At 39.8% G+C, this 22,472-nt stretch overlaps 1 protein-coding gene across 2 annotated transcripts; it reads right to left on the bottom strand.

The window, feature by feature from the left end:
• Window positions 1-205: 205 nt before the first annotated feature.
• LOC103141331 (T-box transcription factor TBX1-like) lies at window positions 206-9,123 on the bottom strand. 2 transcript variants are annotated; one of them, XM_007556937.2, is made up of 8 exons: window positions 8,924-9,123; window positions 7,095-7,440; window positions 5,202-5,303; window positions 4,694-4,865; window positions 3,752-3,907; window positions 3,061-3,128; window positions 2,443-2,543; window positions 206-1,349 (listed from the first exon to the last, which is right to left on the bottom strand). In XM_007556937.2, the coding sequence occupies exons 1-8, from the start codon at window positions 9,027-9,029 to the stop codon at window positions 967-969; spliced, it is 1,434 nt and encodes a 477-aa protein (XP_007556999.1). In that variant the 5' UTR covers window positions 9,030-9,123; the 3' UTR covers window positions 206-966. The 2 variants fall into 2 exon arrangements, with proteins under 2 accessions (XP_007556999.1, XP_007556998.1); XM_007556936.2 differs by lacking the exon at window positions 8,924-9,123 and adding an exon at window positions 8,601-8,917.
• Window positions 9,124-22,472: the final 13,349 nt, after the last annotated feature.

Raw genomic sequence — 22,472 nt, 5'->3', positions numbered from 1 at the left:
GTGTGTGTGTGTGTGTGTGTGTGTGTGTGTGTGTCTTTAAAACCAGGTGCATATTTCACCATTTGAATCATTCCAATGTTTAGACAGCTTTCAAATCTTGCCTGCCAATAACTGCAAAAGCAGCAGACACGTCAGCCGACTTCAGCAGGGCAGATCCGGTCGGACAGTGCTATCGGAGAGGCAAGCCTGTTTTTTTTTTTATTCTTTTAAACAATTCCCCGCTTTTTTGTGCAGGGAGCACTTCAAATGGAAGATTCGCACAGAGACCCTTTCGTTTGGATGAATTACAAGAATTTAATGTTTATTTTACAGATACAGAAGAGTTCTTCCTGCTTTGTTTTTATTTACTTAGAATTGCTGCAAGTCAGTGCCATGGTACAAGCTACTCAGAGCGGCTCGAGATGTTTATAAATTTTAAACATTTTTTTTCTTTTCCTTTTAAGCAAAAAAAAAAAAATCCATTTCGATGTATTTTTGACATCCTCTCCGATGAGCTCAACATGCAAACATCTCGTCTACTAACCTAGAAGGTTCGTGGGTGATATATAACGTATGGCTTTTTTTTTTAAAGCAATAAAAACAAAGCAAATCGAAAAGTGCATCAAAAAGAGAAAAAAATAAATCAATCCCAGTCTGTGATCAAAAGTCTTGTCCGTCTTAAGGAACTGGGTCCTCCTTTTGCGACTGCCTGACGGCTTAACGTCTTGCGCTGCTCGAGCTGGAGCTCTTTCCGTTCGGGTTCAAAGGTCAAAGTGGACCCATTTGAGGGCTTAGAACAGGTGTCCATGCTTAGATGCATTTCCTTTAAATAAATATGACAGGATTTATCCAGCAGAGGGGAGTCTCAGCCTCTGATTAAACCCCACGTGTTGCAGAAACCATTGCCTGACTGAACCGTGTTGCTGTTCCTGTCCGCCTAGTTTTCCCACAGTGCTGTGCGGCTTTATCCTTGATGGACATCAGTCATTATCTGGGCCCGTAGTCGTAGTTAGAGGGGCCGCTAGTTGCCGAGTACATGTTAGTTGTGGCGGGATTCATGTGGTGATGGTACGTGTGTCCTCTGATGCTTGGTAAAGGGTAAGGCGAAGGCCTGGTCTTGGCTCCCAGGTAGTGTTCATAAGCGGTGGGGTACTTATAGGGGTGGTGGTGCAGGGTGTCCGGGGGCAGTGGGTGGGGATCGGGTCGGAGGTCGTGGGGAGGGCTCGGTCGGCCGCTTGTCAGTGGCACAGCGTGGAGGCCTCCTGGGACGGGCAGAGCTGGGCTGAGGACACGAGACATCAGCTGGTGGGCTGGGTCGGCGTGAATTGGGGTGCCGCTGGGGTCTCCTTCATATTCCCGTCTGGCATCTTCTGTGATGGTTCAGAAAAATGAAGAAGTTAGAGAAAACCAGACTGAAATACAATACAATAAGTAGGCCTGTCGCTATCGTAAATTTTGCTGGACGATAAATTGTCCCAGAAGTTATCGCGATAAACAAGAATATTGTTATTTTGAGATCACTTTCAAGTAATGTAATGGTAACAAACGTTTAACATTGGAACTGGAATGGATTTAACATATTCAAAATAAATAAACAAAAGCACAAAAAACAACAGATAAAATAGATGCTGAAGTTTTAATAAACACATTTGTCCTTCAAGAAAGGGGCTTGTTGAGACCAAAGCACCAGACTGAGGACTTTTGTCATCCACTCATTGGTAGAAAGAGAGACATGAGAAAAATAAGCATGCAAATGGAAATTATTGTGCTTGTTTTAATTTATCATGCAATTAATTTATTGCTTATAGCAAAAGCCTTAACAATAAGTTACACGAGAGATATTTTAAATGCCTGTTCTTATTTCTACAAAATTAGCAGTATTGTGAAAACACTTTCTGTGTCCAGATGAAAGCATGGTCCAAAAAATAATTGCAAATTAAAAATATGAAGAATAATACTAATGATACAAATAAAATCACGGCTTTAAAATTTTTTTGTTTATCTTTGGAATAAATTCCAAAAATAACCATAAATACAGAATTAAAAACAAAAACAAAAATAATTGGGGCAGCTACAATGAAACTCTTGGATTTTAAAAATATTTGAAGTTTATTCTCAGCTAATCAGTACATCACTCATTACTTCAGTTTTTTTTCAAAATCTAATTTTCCTTCCAGTTTTTGTAGCACTCTGAATCTGTGGTCGGTTATGCAACATAACCTTTATTATGTTGCCAGCGCATGACATTGGCTGACTGATTTTTAATGTTTAATTTAAAACCAACAATGGGCTGATACAGCAAATGCACTACTGCACTTCAGTCGAGGGAAAGTCGTAAAGAAAAAAAAGCCCAACAGCTGACAGAAATACAGCACCACAAACACAGAAGAGCTCAGCCAGCCTCTGCTGGATATTCAATCGCTGGCAAGAAGCTTGAAGTGAAACAAAGAGCGAGCTGCAGACCTTTTTCTGTGCCATTCTGTTGAGGGGGAGATGACATTGGGTTTCTTGTTCTGGCGAAGGCACTCATTATTGGCAGGGAGCCTGGCCTGTGATTCCTGGGCCTGCAGCGGGAGAGTGGAGTCAGTTTCAAAGTCACTTAAGGATTGTCAAGGGCACAGTTTCTTTCGACGTTAAGGGGATGAAAACTCATTTTCATATCCTGGAATGATGTGTGTGTGTGTGAGGATCGTTTTACAGTGGAGGAATAGAAAGTGAATGTGATGTAGAAGGACAAGCATAAAGAAAGCCAAAATAGAGAAATAATTCAAAACACTACTGATTTTGATTTATACGTTCTAAAAATAAAAATAAAAACACAACTTAATAATAAATATTTTGAAAAAAGTCTATTTCTTTCGAGCAATTTGTCAGTGACAGACAAACACAGTTGATTGACTTTCAAACAATATCCTGTGATTTCTGCAGTTCATGAGTTTCTAAAAAAAAAAAAAAAACTAAACCCATGGAGCACCTCTATAACTTGTTATATATATATATATATCGGTTTTTTTATTCAGTTTTTATGACTTGTGAAAACATGACAATGACTGTGTAATGTTTGAATATAATAAAGCTCACCAGTCCTCTGGGTCACAGTCCCTGAAGCCCTTTGCAAACGGATTACTGGCGATCTTCAGCTGTGTGATCTGCAAAGCAACAGAAAACACAAAAATAATCTCAGTGCTTACCACTCCATCTTCTCGATTTAGAAAGTGATTTGAAAAATTATTAAAATACAATTATATTTATTAATATTACTATCATTTTTAAACGCTTTATTTGTATTATTGACTTGTCTTTTTCATAAAAGTTCCTTAAATTGTTGTCTAAACTTTTCCAGCTCTCGGCTTTTGCTTTTGTTACAAGCAAAACAAGTTTGCTGCTCATTTCTGAAAATCCATAAAATTTTAACTGAAATTAAGTACTTCCTTTTTTTTATTATTGATGAACTTTGACTGAATATTGGTAAGAAAAAAAGATAATCTGTTATTCAGAAAACTAAAAAACACAGTGAAGTATGACTCTAAACATCCGGAGAGGACAGATGACGTAAAAGAAGATGACACTAGCTCTGAACCAAAATACGCTCCAAAAACGCGAATGGTTCCTGGTCTAGATAATTTGTTCATTATTAAATAAATGGTAAAAAAGTAAATTTGGAACTATTTTAACTTTACCAGCACGATAAATATGCATTTATTGCGTCAACACAATGCGCCGCGCGCTGACTACACTGCAGACTTTACGCAGGGCGGTAAACATCTCTTACCCGGTGGTTCTGGTACGCTGTGACCGCTGTGAAGCGAGTCTCTTCAAAAACAAACGTTTTATAATTTTCCTCGGCATATTTCTCACTGTCCTTGCGGGGATCCACATAAACCACATGGAACCTGGGCTGGTAGCGGTGCATGGAGTTCAGGATGATCTGAAAAATAACATCAATGTTAAAAGGAGACTAAGTTTGGTCTATATTACAAAGACGTCCAAATGGCGGTAGTAAAAACTAACAAACTGCTGTGAACAAAATGTATGAATAAGCAAAAGGAAAAATGAAAAAAAAATCTGTAAAATACATTAAATATATATTTAACCAAACATGGGAATGTTAGAAATAATTTACAAAAAAATAAAAATAATCATTTAAAAATATATATAAAAAACCCCCACCGCAATTAAGTTTGCAATCACTCTTTGAAAGAAACTCCAATTTTGACTGTACCGTTCACAGGTCAACCCAGAAATTGTTGAATATGCCTAAATGAACAATAAGTTATCGTCTAGGAAGAAAATATTATGTATGCTAAACCTGCATGTTCAGTCATTCTTTTTACGCCAAATTTAGTTCATTATTTAATTTCTAAGAGGCGCCAAGAGTAGTAAAATTAGTTTTAAGCTGCAGAATTATCCGCAATGCCATTTCAACGAATACATCACTATTATATAAAATATCATGTTTATTAATCGGAAATCATTTTAACGTCGAAAATAATGTTCAATAACTCTCTGACGGTATGTTTTCAGTTTATGATAACACACAAATACTATCCATGCTGTGCTGAATTATGTTCCTTATTTTTTTAAAACTCCGTGAAGATGAGTTTGATTGCTTTTTGCTGAGATATTTGACTTTATCTCCATCACCGTTACGCAGAACAAACAGCACCGATTTGTTCCTCGGCGCAGCTCCGTTTCCTCCCCTGGCTGTACTTACATGTCCGTTGTCATCCAACAGGTTGTTTGTGAGTTTGAGCTTATCGAAGGAGACGATCTGCTTCATCCACTGAGCGCCCTTGGCTGGAGAGTCCGGATGGTAATGCACCCTCCCCGGTGTGGCAGGATCAGCTTTACCCGCCACCAGCCACGACGAGCTGTGGAAAGCATACCTGGAAGAGTAAATTAAAAACAAAAGTATATTAATAGCATTATGCAACATTATGCAAAATGTCACTCCGCTAAGGCGAAGAAAATCGGAAATGAAAGTTTAGTCAAATGAAACTGTGTGGAAAAACATTTATGTGATTTAGGTAATCCCAGAAATACGGTGAATTTAAACTCATTAATTATGGAAACTTTTTTTGTGTGTTATAGCCCAACTTTGCTCCTTGTACCTTTATCTTTGCATCAATTGTTTCTTTATCTGATTAAATTTAATGCCCGCCCTAAAACAAAAATAAACACTCACAGAGAGAAAACAGTTGAAAGAAAGAGGAAGACGTTACCTGTATCGCTTGTCGTCTACAGGCAGGAAGTCCATCAGCAGCATATAGTCTGCCATGGGATCCATCCCAAAGATTTTTACTTGGAAAGTTGGAAACATTCTCCTGAGAGGGAAAAGAAAACCACAGATTAAAGTGTTTAATTCTTTATCTTCAACTTGCATTTCCTTCAGAATATATGACGTAAGGCCCCGTTTCCCCACAGGCCGATTATTAGCGCGCTTTAGTCGTTGACTAAATTGCGTTGACTTTTGTGGAGGGGGAAAAAGGGCATATTTGCCAAAGTATAAATGCCCGCAGGCATTTTGCTGGGATACGTTGAGCTCAGGGCCCCATTTAGTCTGAACTGCAGGCAGGAAAACATAACTGTGATTATTAAAAATCCTGCAACCACTTCATGCGTAACTGGACAAAGTCCCTCCAAATGCTGCCACGTATATGATGTATTTTCTGCTGCACTTAAGACTTTTTCCCCCCCTTTAGTATATTTCTACTTCTTATGCTGCCTTTTGACAAATCCCAGATATTTTCATGCTAGAGCAAATGTAAATACACACCCGCATCCGGGTGCTAATCTGGGTAGTAACTACTCAGTCGATTCTGAATCTGAACTTTTTGTTTGCACCAAGAGGGAACAGTTGGATATTAAAACATTCATTTAATGCACAATATTATCCTCGCGTCCTGAAACAAATACATTTATGTAATATATTTCGGGAGGTTTGCTGCGATTCTGCAGAATTTTAGTTTTTTTTTTGTTTTGTTTTTGTTTTTTTCTTGCTGAGCCTCTTTCCACCCCCTAAGGCTTGTTTTCACCCTAAAAGTTGCTCAAGAATAAGAGAGGAAAGTTGAGTAATCCACCAGTCGAGTCAGTGAAAGGGATCCCAAAATCAACGCTCAATTAACATCAGTGTTGTGGCTAGGTGAGGCTGAAGGAGCTTTTAAAGTGCTCTGCAGCAGATCTCCTTTCTCCTGTCAGACAGCACGGAGAGAGGAAACCCAAGCCTCCCATTCAGGCTGCAGGCTGATTTCTCCTTATTATTACCTCTGCATTCTAGTAGTAGTAATAATAATAATAATTATTATTATTATTATTATTATTAATAATAAACAGTCTGCAGTAAGTGTGTTTCCTATAGTTGACTCAGTGTTATGTGTCATATTCCATATTTTTATTATTTTTAAATTTAATTTTAAAATGGGCCAAATTTACCAATACTATTAAATTATTTTTGTTATAATTTAGCTCTTTTTTATGGAGGAAGAGTTTAAAACTAAAAAGCAACGAAATACAATAAATAACGAAACGACTTTGTATTTTCACTTTGAGTCGTGTAAAGAGCAACAATATTCAACATAATGGCATGAAATTGATGCTCACGATGACGAAATGTGAGAACTTAAAATAATCTCATTGTTTTAAGTTCTATAAAACATCAGTATCATATATTTAATGCAGATATAAACTACACCAAACGAAAATCTGAAAATGTGCTATTTTATAATTCAAATAAAGTGAAACGGATATGTTTTATTAAAACTGTCTAATTGTGGGAGAAAATTCAGTTACACAATCGCGGATTTGCATATATGCTGTTTAAAGAAATAGTAGGGAATTATAAAAAATATATATAAATATATGTTTTTAATGTGTACTATATATGAAAGCCTATTACAAAAATAGACCTCAATTCGTATTCGGTGGTGACGAATGGTGGTTATGACTTTCTTGTTAGTTTTTTTTAATTATTAAAAATAATAGTAGTTATAATAACAATAATTTTCGTGTCTTCTTTGGCGCGTGATGTTCATGCACTATTGTGGTGACTTGTTACAGTAAAACATGTCCGATCCTCGCTCCCTTTCTCTCAGGTCGGAGCTTTAACGCGCTCTCACCTGCCAGCCTTGGTAACGATCATCTCCGTGCCCAGCTGGTTAAATTCGTCCCACAAAGCCTTCATCTCCAGCTGGACGCTAATGTTGGCCACCTTGGGGTTTTTCTTCACGATGCTCTTGCTGTTCGGCGTGGAGCTGGAGGACGACGACGAGCAGTTAGGAGTCCCGCCGTCGCTCGCCTGGCCCTGGCTCTGGCCCGGGTTGGAGCCCGGGTAGTTGTAGTTGTGCTGGGCGGCCGGGCAGGGCTCGAAGTGGGACTCATGTTGGCTGTAGGGGTCCCCGGGGGACTGAGAGAGGTGGTAGCCCCCCGGCGAGTTGAGACTGCTCAGACTGCTCGTCGTGAAGGCTGTAACATCGCAAAAATGGGACAGCTGCGTCAGCCACGGGCTGGATATGGCTGAAATCATCCCAGAAAACGGCTTTTTTTTTTTTTTTTACTCTTTAAAAGTCGATTAAACACAAACGGTAAAAAAAAGAAAAGAAAAAACCCAGAAGCAGGGTCGAATAATTCTCCGATGAAAGGTGGGAGGCTTAAATACAGCCCTTTCTGCTCAAAAACTGATCATTTAGTCCTCGGAGTTGCGTCCAATGCGAGCTCAGCCTGACTAAAAACTTCCTGATCTAAACCAGCAGAATTCCCAAAAGTGACGAAAGGTTTCCAAAAAGTAGAAAAAAAAAGAGAAAAAAAAAAGAGAGAACCCACGTCGCAGAACTGCTCTCAAATACGCGCTGCTTCGAGTGCGTGTGAATGGCTTTTTTTGCCCCCCTTCAGATCGATTGCGCTCTGACGCTGTGCGCTGTGTGTTAACACCGCAGCGCAGTCTCCTCTCTTATCTGACGCAGAGGGCCTCCCCTTCGCGATAAAAACCGGTTCTTATTTCTATTTAGATAAGGAACTGCAGGTAATGTGCCTTTTCCTCGCCCTGGGACGAGACTGATTGACACCGAAGTGCGCCCCTTCTTCTTTTTTCTTTAATAGCCTTTCCGGCACCCATTGAACTTTTTGGATAAGGGTATCGCCCACATTTGCCCCCCGTTAACAAACAAAAGCTGATCTGGCCTGCAGAGAGGAGTACGAGGAAAACACTGATTTGCATGAACAAACAAACAGGCTGCCGGTGACTTGTCGCGCTCCTAGTTTATGGACAAATGCACGAGTGGGATGGATTTACACTCGCACCCCCCACCCCCCGCTCCCCTCGTAGGTGGCTGGTGATTATTATGGTCTGTTTTTACCATTACGCACGGGGTGCCCCTGTAAACCCTCCTCCTATTGGCTTCTTCCTCGACGTGATCTTCGCGAATTAGTGCTGACTCTGAACGCTGCGGGGATTTGGAAGCTTTTATCTGCAGACTTTTCTCCCTGCTGAAATCAGAGCAACGGTGATCAACTGCAGCAGTTTCCGCCCTCTCTTTAATCATCCCCTTCCACGCATCTCCAAAGTGGTTTTTTTTATTGTTATTTTGTATATATATATATTTTTTGCTTGATCTACACAGATTTACCTTCCATTTCCCGGGTGACAGTGCTGTAGTGCATTTTACAGTAACTCCGGCTGTCCAGACCGGTGCCTTGTTTGTCAAACGCCGCGTTTCCTGCTCGCTCTGCAGCCGAAATCAAAGAGGCAATACTGAAAGCATTCGCCTTTGGAGAGAGGGGACCAATGTCGTCCATAGGCAATTGACCGAGTCGTTATAAGTCGACCCTCCTCCTCCTACTTCACCGCCGCCACCACCACCTCTTCCTCTGCTTTCCAGCCGCGCAGAAAGCAGAAGAAGGCGGCTCTGCGCGGTGCAGAAGAACATGCGCCAAAAAGGAAGTTTCTCACATTCCGCCACCGGCCGCCGAGTAGTGCGAAAGTTTGGCTTGAAGCGCTCCCCTTGAAAGTAGTCCAGGTACAAAGGGTTTCCCGAGCGGATCGAAGTGCGGTGCATCCGTAAAGAGTGATCTGTCCTCGCTTCTCCTCCGATCACCGGCAGGGTGTTGTTGTCTGAGCCGCGCTACGAAGAGAATCCACTGCTGCCACGAGAATGTCAAAAGTGAACGAGACAGATCCACGCCTCCCCACCCCCACCCCACCAACCCCTGCACAACTGCAGGAAAAACGCGTCCTGCGCTCTGCGCTCAATGTTTTATTTCAATAAGTCTTGTCACTCATTTGAATTGAATAGCAACGTCACTGAACGCCCGTGCGCCTCTTTTATCTCCCCTCAGTAAAGGCTTGCTTTAGGTGAGTGCGCGCGTTTCAGCGCCCTGAGCTCAGTAGAGCCTCCAGCATGCACCGAGCCTTTCTGGAACATCACAGGCTACATGTGAAGCTGGAATATCTTAGTTGTTGAGTTTAAGTTCAGTCGGAAACCTTAGCAGCATCTTCTATTGTGAACATTTAACTGATTTTTGATATTGAAACAAAGAGACGTTACTGATACTGAACTTTCTCTGAAGGACTTACAACTTTTAGATATTTGGAGAACTTGGTGCACACTTTTTAAACTCATGGATATATATATATATATATATATATATATATATATATATATATATATATATATATTACCCATAAGGAACAATATTGTAAACTCTTTGCACAACCTGCTGTATTCCGACTGATGCATTTTTACTGAAAAACAAAAACAACCATTGGTCAGTAAACAAACTGAGACACTGAATGAGTTTCTGCAGGCCTGAGCTGGACTTGACCTCTACGCCTCCTGGCCCGATCCTCCTGCTGCTTCTATCGGGGCTCAGCCATGTGCGGCAGCATGTAGAAGTTGAAGCGATGGGAGCGGATAGCATTTATTTTACTATGTTGGTCAACAGGGAGCCAGTAATGGGGTGAAGCGGAGTGGGAGGCAGAGAGCATAAACAAACTACTGATAGATAGATAGATAGATAGATAGATAGATAGATAGATAGATAGATAGATAGATAGATAGATAGATAGATAGATAGATAGATAGATAGATAGATCGGATGGTAGTCAGTTTTTTTCTTTCAGTCAGTGCCAGTTCACTTCATCAATGCCAAGTCGGAAGCCATCTTTGTAAACACCCAGGTGCTAACAGACAGAAGACAGAGGCGAACCGAAATGGGACGCGACCGCGCTGGAATCCGCCTCTGCAGCGGGCAGGGCAGTAAAGGCATTTAGCGCCGCAGAGCCTCAAATGTACATAGAAATACAGAGAAGTAAGGTTTTCAGTAATGTGTATTTGTTCCCTGATATAACCACTATGAAATATTGAAGAGTATTCATAGATTTGTTTAATAAAATAAGTGTGTTATAAAAACTAATTTTTAGAGCATTAAAAGTATTAAAGATTTTAATCAAGAATCTTAGCTTGCACACGTAATTTTAAATAATCAATAATTTATTACATAAACCGATTTACTTTGATTACAGATCGAGAATATTTCAATCGGAATTTAACTGAATATATCGTTTCAATGAAGTAATCAAAGTCGCTGTGTCCGACAGAGAAAACGTGATGAGTTTATTAATATGTAAATATGTAGTAGAAGCTTTAGTTGAATGAGACTTATTGTAGATCAATGTCCTGTGTTGGAGAAAGGATTAAGGTGTGTATACAGCTTTACCCAGTTTAGCTCGCCCAAATGATGAAATCAAACTTGCCTCTAACCCCAAGGCAATCACCAATTACATGCTACGTCGTAACTGTAGTTATCAGAGGAAATGTTTACATGTCACCTTGTCAGGGTGTATTTAAACCGTTTATTCATATTTTACTAATGTGTTGTGCTTTAATCACAAATCTGTTATTTCCCCCCCTTTTTTCTCCTCAAACTTGATCAAAATCTGATTGGATTTTAATTAATTTATTCAAGAGTTTTCTTTTTTTAGCAGTTAAAGTAGCATAATGTAGACGAAAAATATTTTTCAGATAAAATATATCCAGACTGTCACACGTCTTTTATAAGTTACACTGCAGGGACTGCAGATGGATAATTAGCTCTGAAAGTTACAATCTAATTTGAATCATTCTTTTTCTTTGAGACATAGTCTCTTCTCGATATACAACACAAACAAAAAAATCAAACGGCGATTTAAAACTGTTCCTACAAATAATAGTAAAGCATCATCACGTTTAAATTATGTCCAAATAACAATAAATGTATCTGGAAAAAAGAAATCGCAGCATGTAACCTGAAAACTAAGTGAGGAGAAACTGTCACTGATTACAGAATTTCAGACCATACAGTGTTTGCCTGTTGGATGACAGAGTGACTCAATAATAGACGTTTCTGGGTTGACAGCTTTAAATATGGCTTACCATAGTAGCCTGACCTATTTTGGAGATTATTAATGATTTTTCATTTGTTGTCAAATGAAAAATCCGAAAATCTTGAGAAGTGTGAATCTGCTTGATAGTTTTGGATTAGAAACTAGAGGGTAAAAATAATGTAGAAATTTAGAACACGTGTTTGTTCATGCAGGTTCATTAGATAATAATAATAATAACAATAATAATAATAATAATAATAATAATAATAATAATAATAATAATAATAATTATTATTATTATTATTAATATATTTTGAGTGAGAGAGCGCGAAGCTTAGGCATATTCAGCCATATGGACAGCATTTTTAGCGCGTTTTTACGCACGCACCAATCTGCATGTTTTTCCTTGATGACTGTACAGATAAATCAGTGTGAATGTAAGTGTATCTTTGAAGCACAGCCCCTAACACGTGTAGCCTATAATTACGTCTCCCAGTGCAGGATATTTTCCAGGTCTGGCGATAGTTTTCCCGCTGTCTTATTTAATCTTCTGGTCCTCGTGAACTGGGCGCCTGTGTGGTCCTGCGCGTCCTGTTGTAGTAACACGGCACACCATCAAACCAAAAACTCCTGCCTCATTAAACTAGCACAGATGAGCTACCGTCAAGGCTCGGTGGCAGCCATTTTTTTCTGCTTTTAGTAAACAGAGATGGGACTGAGTAGTATCTGCTCCGAGCTGCGAGCGCGCTTCCTCTCCTCTCTCCTCTTCTTCTGCGGTAAAACAGCATGTCCTCCCTGATATTTTTCAGGAGTCAGAGAAGGATGCCCATGTGTCCAGGCTTAAATTTAACGAGCCACTCTGTATCACAGACACGCTGATAAAGTTATTACAGCAACACGCCCCAGCTTACTCAAGTAATCATAAAATCAGCAATTTCACATTCATGCCCCGTGACTTGGGCTGTGCGGCGCGCTGCACTTATAAAACCCTATCCTGTCTAAATATTAGTCTAAATCTTGGTGCAAGAAGGAGAGGAAGCTGACCGTTGACAGGAGAGGGCCCGGGGTGTCCGGTCTCCCTGCGGGGCCTCGGGGAATGTGCGGAGAGACGCGCGCAGCTATACAGAGAAAGAAATATTCCACAAGGTACCACGCTCCTCAGGGGAAATTATATGAGGAGGGGAAAGCTATAACTTAAATACATTTTTAAGATGTAATAGGCTTATTCACTGAATCGTTTTGATTCTGTTTTAATTATTTTTGAGGAACGATTCAATGCATGTAAAATGCATTAAATGTAGAATGCATGAAAAATCTAATGTTCTGCGACGTTCCTTTACATTAAATAAGACCAAATGAGCATTACGTGACTTTATGTGTGTTTTATTTAATTTCCAAAATTAATGTTATTTTATTTCTTTGCCACTGCGATTAAAGTGGTCAGGAGAAATCAAAACACCAATGGGCTTTAGTATCTTATATGGCCTTTCATAATGAAATTTAGCTCAAATGTCAAGCTTCTTTTTTATTTACTATTTTTTACGTATTCATGCAGCATTTTATTTATTTATTTATTTATTTATTTATTTATTTATTTATAATAATTAATTATAACTAGTGTGAAATTTTTCCAGTTGTGAATAAGATCAACAGGTGGAGGCATCCTGTGTTGTGTCATATTGTCGGCCAGTTCGTTAATAAAAGCCTTCAATCTCTTCTCTAGTTTACGCGCACGCGCACCCTCGTCTTTCCCGAAATGACTTCTTCGACGTCTATCCTTACGTGTTCACCCTTTATTATTTTGAATTTCGTTTCTATAATTTGAACACATTTCGACATTTTCGAGACTTTCTCTGTGGTCTTTGTTTTTTTTTTGTTTGTTTTTTTTTTTTTGCATAATAAAGAAAATCTTATTCGCTTGTTGTTTTTTGCGCGCGAACCTTGTATTTGAATGAATTTGAATATCCCAGTCGGCGCTGAGCTAACCTTGTATTACAGGTGTTTTTAGATTTGAATCACTCATTAGTGACTTTTCGCTGACCCGTGAAGTCAATTATAGCATCGTGAGTCTTTGTCCAGTCCTGACACAAAAACAAAAGCTGAAAATATGCCGCTAGGAAATCAGAATTTCGGAGTAATTTACATATAAAGTCCAGATTTATTTATTTATTTATTTTTTACTTCTCCTTTTTCAGTTTTAGACATAAAAGTAATGTTTTTGGATTAAGGAAATAAAATATATTTAATCTTTGCAAAGAAAAAAGCCCCAAAAACCACTAAAAATGTAAAAATAAAGAAATTAAAAAGCAGGTAATTTCCTTTTTGGCATATAAATGTTATTTTCCTGTCCAGCCTTGTTCTCTTGTTTTTTCTGTGTGTCATCATTAAAAGGACACGTGCATATAACACAATGGACATGAACACAATAGCTGACCAAAGGTGAAAAACATGATTCCCTTGTGTCAGACTCAGGCAGTGTCCCTGAAAAATTCCCACACATAAAAAAGGCTAAGCAAACTATAGAGTTCTTTTTTATTATTATTTAAATGGAAGAGGATGTTAGTTTGTATTTTTAGAACCTTCTTTACCTCATGCATGAGGTAAACACATGGAAACTACTTCCCAGAAATGACTGTAAATCACTGTTTGCCTGGTCAGGTTTTTTATGTATTGTCTTACTATTTATTTGCAAAACAGTAATTGGTAAATATAAAAATATATGAAAAATTTTGATAAAACACGTCTGATCAGGAGTGTTTTTTGTGTATTAATTTGTTCATTTACATCTCTTTTTGTTCTTTTTATTTGAATGCTCCTAATCAAATAATTAATTTTAAGGAGTGTTTTGTGTACAGTTGAAGCAACAAACTTGAAAACTGAAACATTTGGCAACAAGTAGTTTGTAAAGAGAACATGGACAGACTGGAACTGAACCCTAATGCCCCAGGAGTTATGTAGAAATATGCCAAATATCACTTTTCTGCTATAAAGTTTGTCAGTTGATCAGGTCTATCTTTTTTTTAGATATTGTTTTAATCACAGCAGGATTTATTACCTTTGCAAAATCCTACCGTGAAATTTCATTCTTCCTTAGCCAGCTGAGTTTTTATGGTTGATGTCCCTTTGTTAGAGAAAAATGATACCCAACCAGACAATCTTTTAAAAAAACTGCCAACTTTTATTTATTCAAAATAATATAAATCTTAAAATTAAGAGAGGAAAAACAATGTTTTTACTTTTAACCCCCCTCCCTCTTACAGAGTGTCGCTTCTACTATTTATTTATTTTGGGATCTCCACATGTCATTTCAGAACCAATGAACACAGGCCTGACGGCTGTCAACAGATCCCCACACAGGGTCCTACTGCCCTCTGACTGAGATCTGTTTCTGATGCTTTTCTAAAGAAGACACCATCTAACTACCTGGACATTACTATAAGATGTATTTCAATCATCTGTGGCTTGACAAAATACAAAGTATATTATTTCATTGATTAGAGAATGAACTGAATAACTCATGATTTGTTAACTCATGTTACATACAAATCAAAAATACCTCTTTCTGGTTAGGTATGATCGAGACGGGTTATGCAGAGCTAAAAAAAGGTAGAAAACGGTTTGGAATGTGTGCGGGACATCAGGGGGTGTGGGTGGGTGGGGGCGATCTGCGCTCTGACTCAGATCCTTTTCAAAATCACTTCGTCTCTTTTCCCCTCCCGTCTTTGTTTTAAAACTGGGAAGCTTTTAGCTTTTGAAAAGTATCCTTTTCCTATCTGCGGCGCGGCGGTCCCGCTCGTCATCACCTCGCCTCCCCCTCGTCCCTTCCCCAGTCCTATTGGAGTTCTGGTAAATAGCTGGCATTCCTGCCACAAAGAACTGATGATGTGGACCTGGGGCCTCCGTGATCTGTCCAAATTAATTAAGGCCTTTCTTCTCTCCAAGCAGGATCCGCGGCCTTTGTCTCCCTAATACGTCTTGAGCCTGGTATTAAACGTGAGGGCAGAGTCTGTGCTCATTATAAATCTGTCACTGCCTGCTTGGCTCTTCCCAGCCTGGCCCCTGATCCTAAATAGGCTTCACTGTAGATCCTCCAGCCCGGCTCTCGCTCCTTGCCTCCTCCTTAGCTGCTCCCCACAGGCTCAGTATTTATTTAAATATGAGAAGGCTTGCTTGTTGTTTCTGGCAGAGGGGGTTAGAGGCTGTGACCTCCCCCCCAACTCCTCCCTTCCCTTCCACCACAACCACTGCCTCATGCCCCTCATTCCCTAAGCATCTTCCATCCCCTGTCCTTCCTCAGGTTTGCTTCTGCTGATTTTGTGAACTTGAACCAAAGGTCTGTTGTCAAAAGACCCCTACAGACCGGTCCACTGTGCACATACACAAGTGTATTGGTGTTTGAGTGCATGCATGCATAACGGCATGCCCTCTCAGGGTGAAATTAATAACTTTGCTTGTGGAGTTTATGTCCAGGCTAGTAAAGTGGCCAGAGGGTGCATTCACACCAGCCATGTTTGGTCCACTTTAAAGTCCGGTTCAATTGGGGAGGTATGAACATGCAATAGACCGAAAAAGTGAACTCTGCTCTGCCTGCAAACCTAAGTCTTGGTTCAGTTGAAGGAAACTTTGGTGTGGTTTGAATGAACGTGATGCAAGTGGACTGGAGACCTCTCCAAAAACAGGACGCGTGCTACAGTGCAGGACATGCTGGGTAAATACAACATAAACAGTTGTGATGATGTAGCACTAGTGGGGGAAATGTCTTAAAAAGACAAAAGAGAAATCTTACAAGTGCTAAAATCTGATGCCATTCCTTCCTTCTCACATTTCGTGAAGAAAGAAGCTGTGCTCAGTGTCTTCTTCTGTGGTTTTTGTATAATTTCCTTTGGTTGTCTTTGATGCAGTGCCACCACCAGTGAAGAGGGTTAACAAGTTGTAGTAACTCCACCAGTTGACTATGTGATAAATGTTGCACTTTGATCCACAATCAAACAGAGTCTATCAGAAACATCCTAAGTCTCTTTGTTTTCTACCCTGTAATGCTAGAAAATACGCCTTACAGATGCAGAATCCCATCAGCCAGTATCAAAAAAGAGCACAACCTGGTTCTGGTGGGGTGACAAAACCGTGTCTCAAATTTGAAAAGCTAAAGGTGTTTAGTGTGGATTTGACTCTACAGTCAGTCCTGCAGCAGGATCAGGATGGCCTCTCAGTGGGAGCAGGAAGTGGATAACGTGTCCATTAGACACCCCTACGTCAACCCCAGACAGTAAAATTAGGGGATCAAGAGGCGTGCCGTGATTTGACCTCCTGGAATGCCAATAGCACTCCACTTGAGCAGAGAAGACAGGAAAACAAACTACAGTGCAGTTTTTGCAATGGCATACATGAGACTGGCCAAATGAGAAAATTGTGCTTTTCCTGTGCTCCTTTTCGACAATGAAGGATTACGAGGAGGGAAAGAGCATACTGCATGCAACCAATGCCAGCTGAGGCGGGTTCTGTACTGTTGGCATGACTGCAGATCAGCTGATAATTGACCTTTTCCTCCATCAACCCGACTCCGTGTTGTGCAAATTTTCCCCCTTCCAGAAAATGTTTACGTTGAGCATAGGTTGGTGTAAAATGACCTGTTGATTTTTTTTTTCTTTGCTCAGTTGTGGTGTATCTTGGGATCGGTTGTATCTCAGGTCTTCAGGTCACAGATCTCGCTCTGTGGCTCTTGTCATCCAGTCACGCACAGAATGTGTCAAAAGTGGCCTCCACCAATCGCTGCGAACGCTCGGCAGTCTGATGCTAATTACAGCGATTCATCATGTCAGGCTCTCCCTGCCACCGCATGTTTGTTTTGATCTCTTCCTTTGCCGCACAGTGACAGTGAAAGATGAGGGACCATGTGGCGGGGGGCTGGCTCTGTGCCACAAAAAGCCAGCATCACAGGCAGCCACTCGGGGTCCCAGCTTGGGGGTTCTGCGCTCAGGCCGCAGCCTTGTGGCACAGAACTCCATGTCGAAGTTTGGAAATAGGAAGCTCAGTAGGGGGTTTGGGGCAGATTTAACCGGTGTGCTAATTGCAGACCCAAAAGTGTAACTTTAGGTGATGGGGGGTATTAAGGCATGTTGACTTGTGTTCACCAGGGGGGCTAAAGTGACACTTGGTCCCCGCTGAGCGGACAGTTCCTGGAGCCCCTGGAGTGGGGCTGGGGGGTCTGGGTCACATTAAGGAGGTACTGTGTGGCCCGTATGGGCCGCGCACATGAGCAGCTTCTCTAAAACAAGCACTGCTGTGTCCGTAATGTCAAACACTTCCTCCTCCTGCATCCATTAGGCAGCTTTGGTGGCGGCGAGGAACATTTGAGAAGCAAAGAAAAAACAAAAGGTCCAGAGATTACATGACTCTGGGTAATTAAAGCTGTTCTCTCATTTAAAGAATTTTTAATACATTTTGAATAATTACGTCTTCAGTGTAACAAAACAACTCATCTTCATATTCATGTTCTTTGTAAGTCCGATTTTTAAAAATCTGTTTTAAACATTGCCGGAAATATTGCTGTTTTTATTATTTGTGTCCAAAATGTTTCACATTGTTTATTCTCATTAATATGAACTAGACAGGAATTTGCAAAAGATACTTTAATGTCTCTGAAAATTAATTTTTTAAGCAGAAAAATGTGTTTTTTCAAAAAATATTGCTAATTAGTTAATTATTGTGTGTGTGTGTGTGTGTGTGTGTGTGTGTGTGTGTGTGTGTGTGTGTGTGTGTGTGTGTATATATATACACGCACAATAATTATATTATATATACAAATATCAAAAAAAATATTTTTATTGTTTTAGCAACCATTTAAAATATGAAATAAATTTTCATATTGCAAACTACAGAAATATGAGGAAGAATCATATAACACCTTATCTAATCTACAATGAAAGGTCTGCAAAATCAATGAATTTTTATTCTCAAATAAAATAACATTTCCACTGCAGTGATAAAGAACGTCCAATGCAAACACTTTTAGAGAACTTTTTATCCCATCTGAAATAATGATGAAGGAATATTGAAATGACTTCCTAGTGCAGACGAGTAGAGTTAAAACTTTTTGGAATAAATCAAAGTACTTAGAAAACGCGAGTGCTTCATCTTCTGTAAATACTTCACAATGAAAATCAAAAATTGTTTTTTTATTTCATCGCTGAGTTCCATTTATTTACCACCTTTCAAGTGTAAATACAGCTATTTACACTTGAATTATTCACCTGGATAATACTTTCATAGAGGCATTCCATAGGCTGCTATCATCATCTCCCGCTTCGCAGAATGTGGGTCGACCTACTGACAGACGAACGAGGCAACACGGATGGGCAGAAATCTTTCTCATCATACGTGTTGAAGCAGCCTCCCATGTGACTCCAGGAGAGGGCCTCACCACTGAGGTGAACCGAACGTGGAGGGAAAAAAAAAAATCATCCTTGTGTTTGGGTCTGATTTCTCAGCTCATTAATCCTCACTGTGGTCATACAGTGTGTCTCTCAGACTGGCATCATTTAGCCATCTTGGATGTAATGATATTTATTTGAACATGTCCTGTCCTGCTGCATTTCTCTGACTATCTGACATCACCTCCTGCTCACCGCGTCGTGTTTACTCAGGGCGACGGCGTCACTTTATCATTTTCCTCTTATTTCCCTTGCTTGACAAATGATCATGATCTGCTGACATTAATTTTATTCTGCTCTCTTTTTACCTAAAAATTTCTGAAAAATCTTTTTGCTGAATAACTTTCATTGCAGAAAATATTCACATGTTTTAAAATTGTTTCAGTTAATCTGCATGTGAAAGCAACTTTAAAAATATAAAAAAATGCAAAAAGTATTCTGAAGTGAGCATAAATCATAACGCGCTGTAATTTTAATGGTACAGTAAATATTTTTATTTCATTCTTGGATTACAAAACATATTAGTTGCAAGCTGCGGATGTGAAAGCAACTTTTCATAAAAGCATAGTAAATTCAAAAAATACAATACTAATACGAAGAAAAATCATAACGCACTGTAGTTTTAGCAGAATTATCTCAGGTTTCTTTAATAGTCTCACTGTGCATTTCTTTTAGCGAGAAATCTTTGCAATTCATTTTGCTGTAATTAAATTAATATTGTTGCAAATCAAAACCTGTTAGATTTATGTTGTTATTTTAACAGCATTCGAGTTCAGTTGCTGCTTCCTGCTGCAGTGATCTGTTCTGATCCCAACAGCAGATTAACTGTGGGGAAGGTCTGGATGGAGTGTGTGTGCGTGCGTGCGTACGTGTCTGTGTGTGTGTGCGTACGTGCGTGTGTGTGTGTGCATGTGTGTGTTGCAGGCTTCATAAAAAGCAGGAGCTCCCCTGTGTGGTTTGCTCTTGTAAGAACACCTGGCACTGGAGGGTGAAAGGTGGGCATCTGGATCTGAGTGAAGCAGCATGATGAAGACCTCTGAACCCGGATGTAAAACCCAGAGATACTAAAATGTACAAATGCAACCTTCAGTATAGTTCTGCGTGATCAAAATCAGATGAAACTTTGCCGATTCGGGTAACACACGCGTCTCTTTCGGATGTGCTCGCTCCTCAGCCTGTGTTCACTTTGTCGAGACCACACCCAGAAAACTCCATCATCACGCTTTCTCACTACATGACACAGTTATGACAACAATTCTGCCAATATTCATACACACACCTCATGCAGATCCACACAAGACTTCTCGTGTTTACGTGAGCAAATATGCTCATGGAGGCTCCTCGTTTTCGTCGTTTGGTGGGAAGCATTTTTTTTTTTTATGTTGTCGTTGGTTGCTAGCTGGGATGTTTCTCGGCTTCAGAAGGAGCTCGAAGCAGGATCAGGTGTCCCTGTCGAGTATTTTCAGATTGCATGAGCTCTCTCTGGACACTGGACACTTCATTGACCCTCCACCCTCCAAATATTTACCTGACTTGTCTCGGTGGGTGGTGGCCCATCTAAAGAAACATGTATACACACGTTCACAATGATGGATTTTTTAGCATACACACACAAGGGCTTTACTGATTTATGTTTTGAAAGTCGATATGGATGTTGTTTAGGCCCAAGTTAAGTCATGGTCCCTTGACAGTTTTCTGTACTTTCATATCTAAAAATGTCATTTTTTGCTTTTAAAAAAACACATCCACCATTATCAAATTCTAAACTTGACCCATTTTTTATTTTTTATTTTATTTTTGTGCACCATATTGGTATAAATAATGATTTTTTTTTTGCAGTTAATTAAAGGTATTCCTATAGAAGTAGGAAATAAACGCACATGCACAATATTAAATAAATGGGGAAACACACAAACTTGCTCACAGCACACACACAACTCCATTCCCGAGTCAGGCCTCATTGGTGTCGACGCTTTGAAGTTGTCGGCTGCTTGTTTACTGATACAAATTAGCAGGTTGGCAGTCTTTGGAGGAGCAGAGAGCGTGGCAGGCTTTCTGGGTGGTGGGTCCTGCCTCTTCAACACGGCAGTCCAGCTCTTCTTCCTCCGTCCATTCTGCTCAACACCCAAACAGTGGAGGAATGCTTTCAGACCGTCTCATCAGGTGGACGGTCCTGTGTCAGGTCGCTGGAGGCCGACGTAAACGGACCCCTTTAGGATGGTCTTCAGGACGTGTCCTTATGTTTCTATGAAGGCCGTTGATTCTAAAAAAAACAATCTGATATGTAATTCAGCGAAGGAAAACAAGTTTCTTGTTTACATCTTTAGTTAAATGCAATGTCGGCACATTTTCATTTCTTTCATTGAGTACATTGTTTCACTGTAAGTTGCCAATATTATATTACAGGATGCTGAGCTGTGCATTGCATTCTAATTACAGGCATCCTGATTTAGCTGAGAAACAGGAATCTGCTTCGTACAGAGGAGTGTGTTCAACCAGTAAGGAGCGAAGCAGCCAATCAGCAAGGATCTCTGCAGCTTCTTAGAGGTGTGAGAATGACACACTCCCAATGACTGGTTTCTATTTACAGTTATATTTGTGTGTGTGTGTGTGTATGTGTGTGTGCTTGTATGATGTACAAAAGCATACAGTTTAGTGTAACCAAAAAAATTAAGCTGCTACACAGCTGCAATGAAGAGAACTAGTTCATAGAAACTTTTAGTAACATTTCTATATCATTAAAATAAGAACATTTTTAGATGTTTTTATGTTCCTACTTCCAAGTAAAAAAAAAGGAAATGCATAATTACATTACATGCTGTCAACTATTTGATTTCATTTAAAAGCTTAGACTCTCTTAGACTGAAATATTCTAGCACCCCCTTTAGGCCAGTTTGTGAACTACTGAAAAAAAATTAAATCCACTAGTTTTGCACAAAAAAAAGAAAGGAAAAAAAAAAGAGCTAGAGTAAGCAAGATGCAAGAGGGTTTTTGACTAACTCATGTATGAGTATGGGTGTGTGTGCGTGTGTGTGTGTGTGTGGGTGTGTGTGTTATGTGAGGTGTGGCTGCTTTGAAGCTTGATCTTTACTAAGGAAAGGAGCTATCTGCCCCTCACCCATCTAACCACTGCACTGCTTCCACCCTGTCACTCCCCCAGTAGTTTGTGTCAGCCGTCACTGTCAGTCATTGAGTGGTCTCTGTGTGTGTTGTGTTTGTGCTTGTGTGTGTGTGTGTGTGTGGGATGGCGTGCATTAGCGTAGGCTGAATAAACAGGTTTCGAGTTTCCTCTCAAGCGTCTACAATATTATTCCTTCCAAATAAAATAAGGAAATATGTCACACGGATGAAAGTAGCACATTACTTGATAGGATGAGATCACATTGGTCAAAGAGGATTGCAAAGAAGGGTTAGGTAATATGTTGCCATGAAAACTCCACAAACATAAATTAAACTCAGAGCGCTGCCTAGGTTTTGATAAGTAAAAACAGTAATCATCCTTCACTGCTAGAAAATGTAGGGTTTCATTTTACACCCACACACGAGCCTATCACACAGTTTTTATTGTTTTTCTCCACAAACTTGAATTAAGGGATTTCAGGCTGTACAAATTGTCATTTATCTTCCCACTGATTCCCAGACACAATGCTGAGTTATTACATATTAGCAGATTAGCTCATGTCGAACCGATCTGGAGCTTTGCTCCC

Source organism: Poecilia formosa, unplaced genomic scaffold (genome assembly GCF_000485575.1).
Source record: "Poecilia formosa unplaced genomic scaffold, Poecilia_formosa-5.1.2 Scaffold82, whole genome shotgun sequence".
NCBI lineage: Eukaryota > Metazoa > Chordata > Actinopteri > Cyprinodontiformes > Poeciliidae > Poecilia > Poecilia formosa.
The sequence above is the reverse complement of the archived record's forward strand: the minus strand, read 5'-3'. Positions and strand labels throughout refer to the sequence as shown.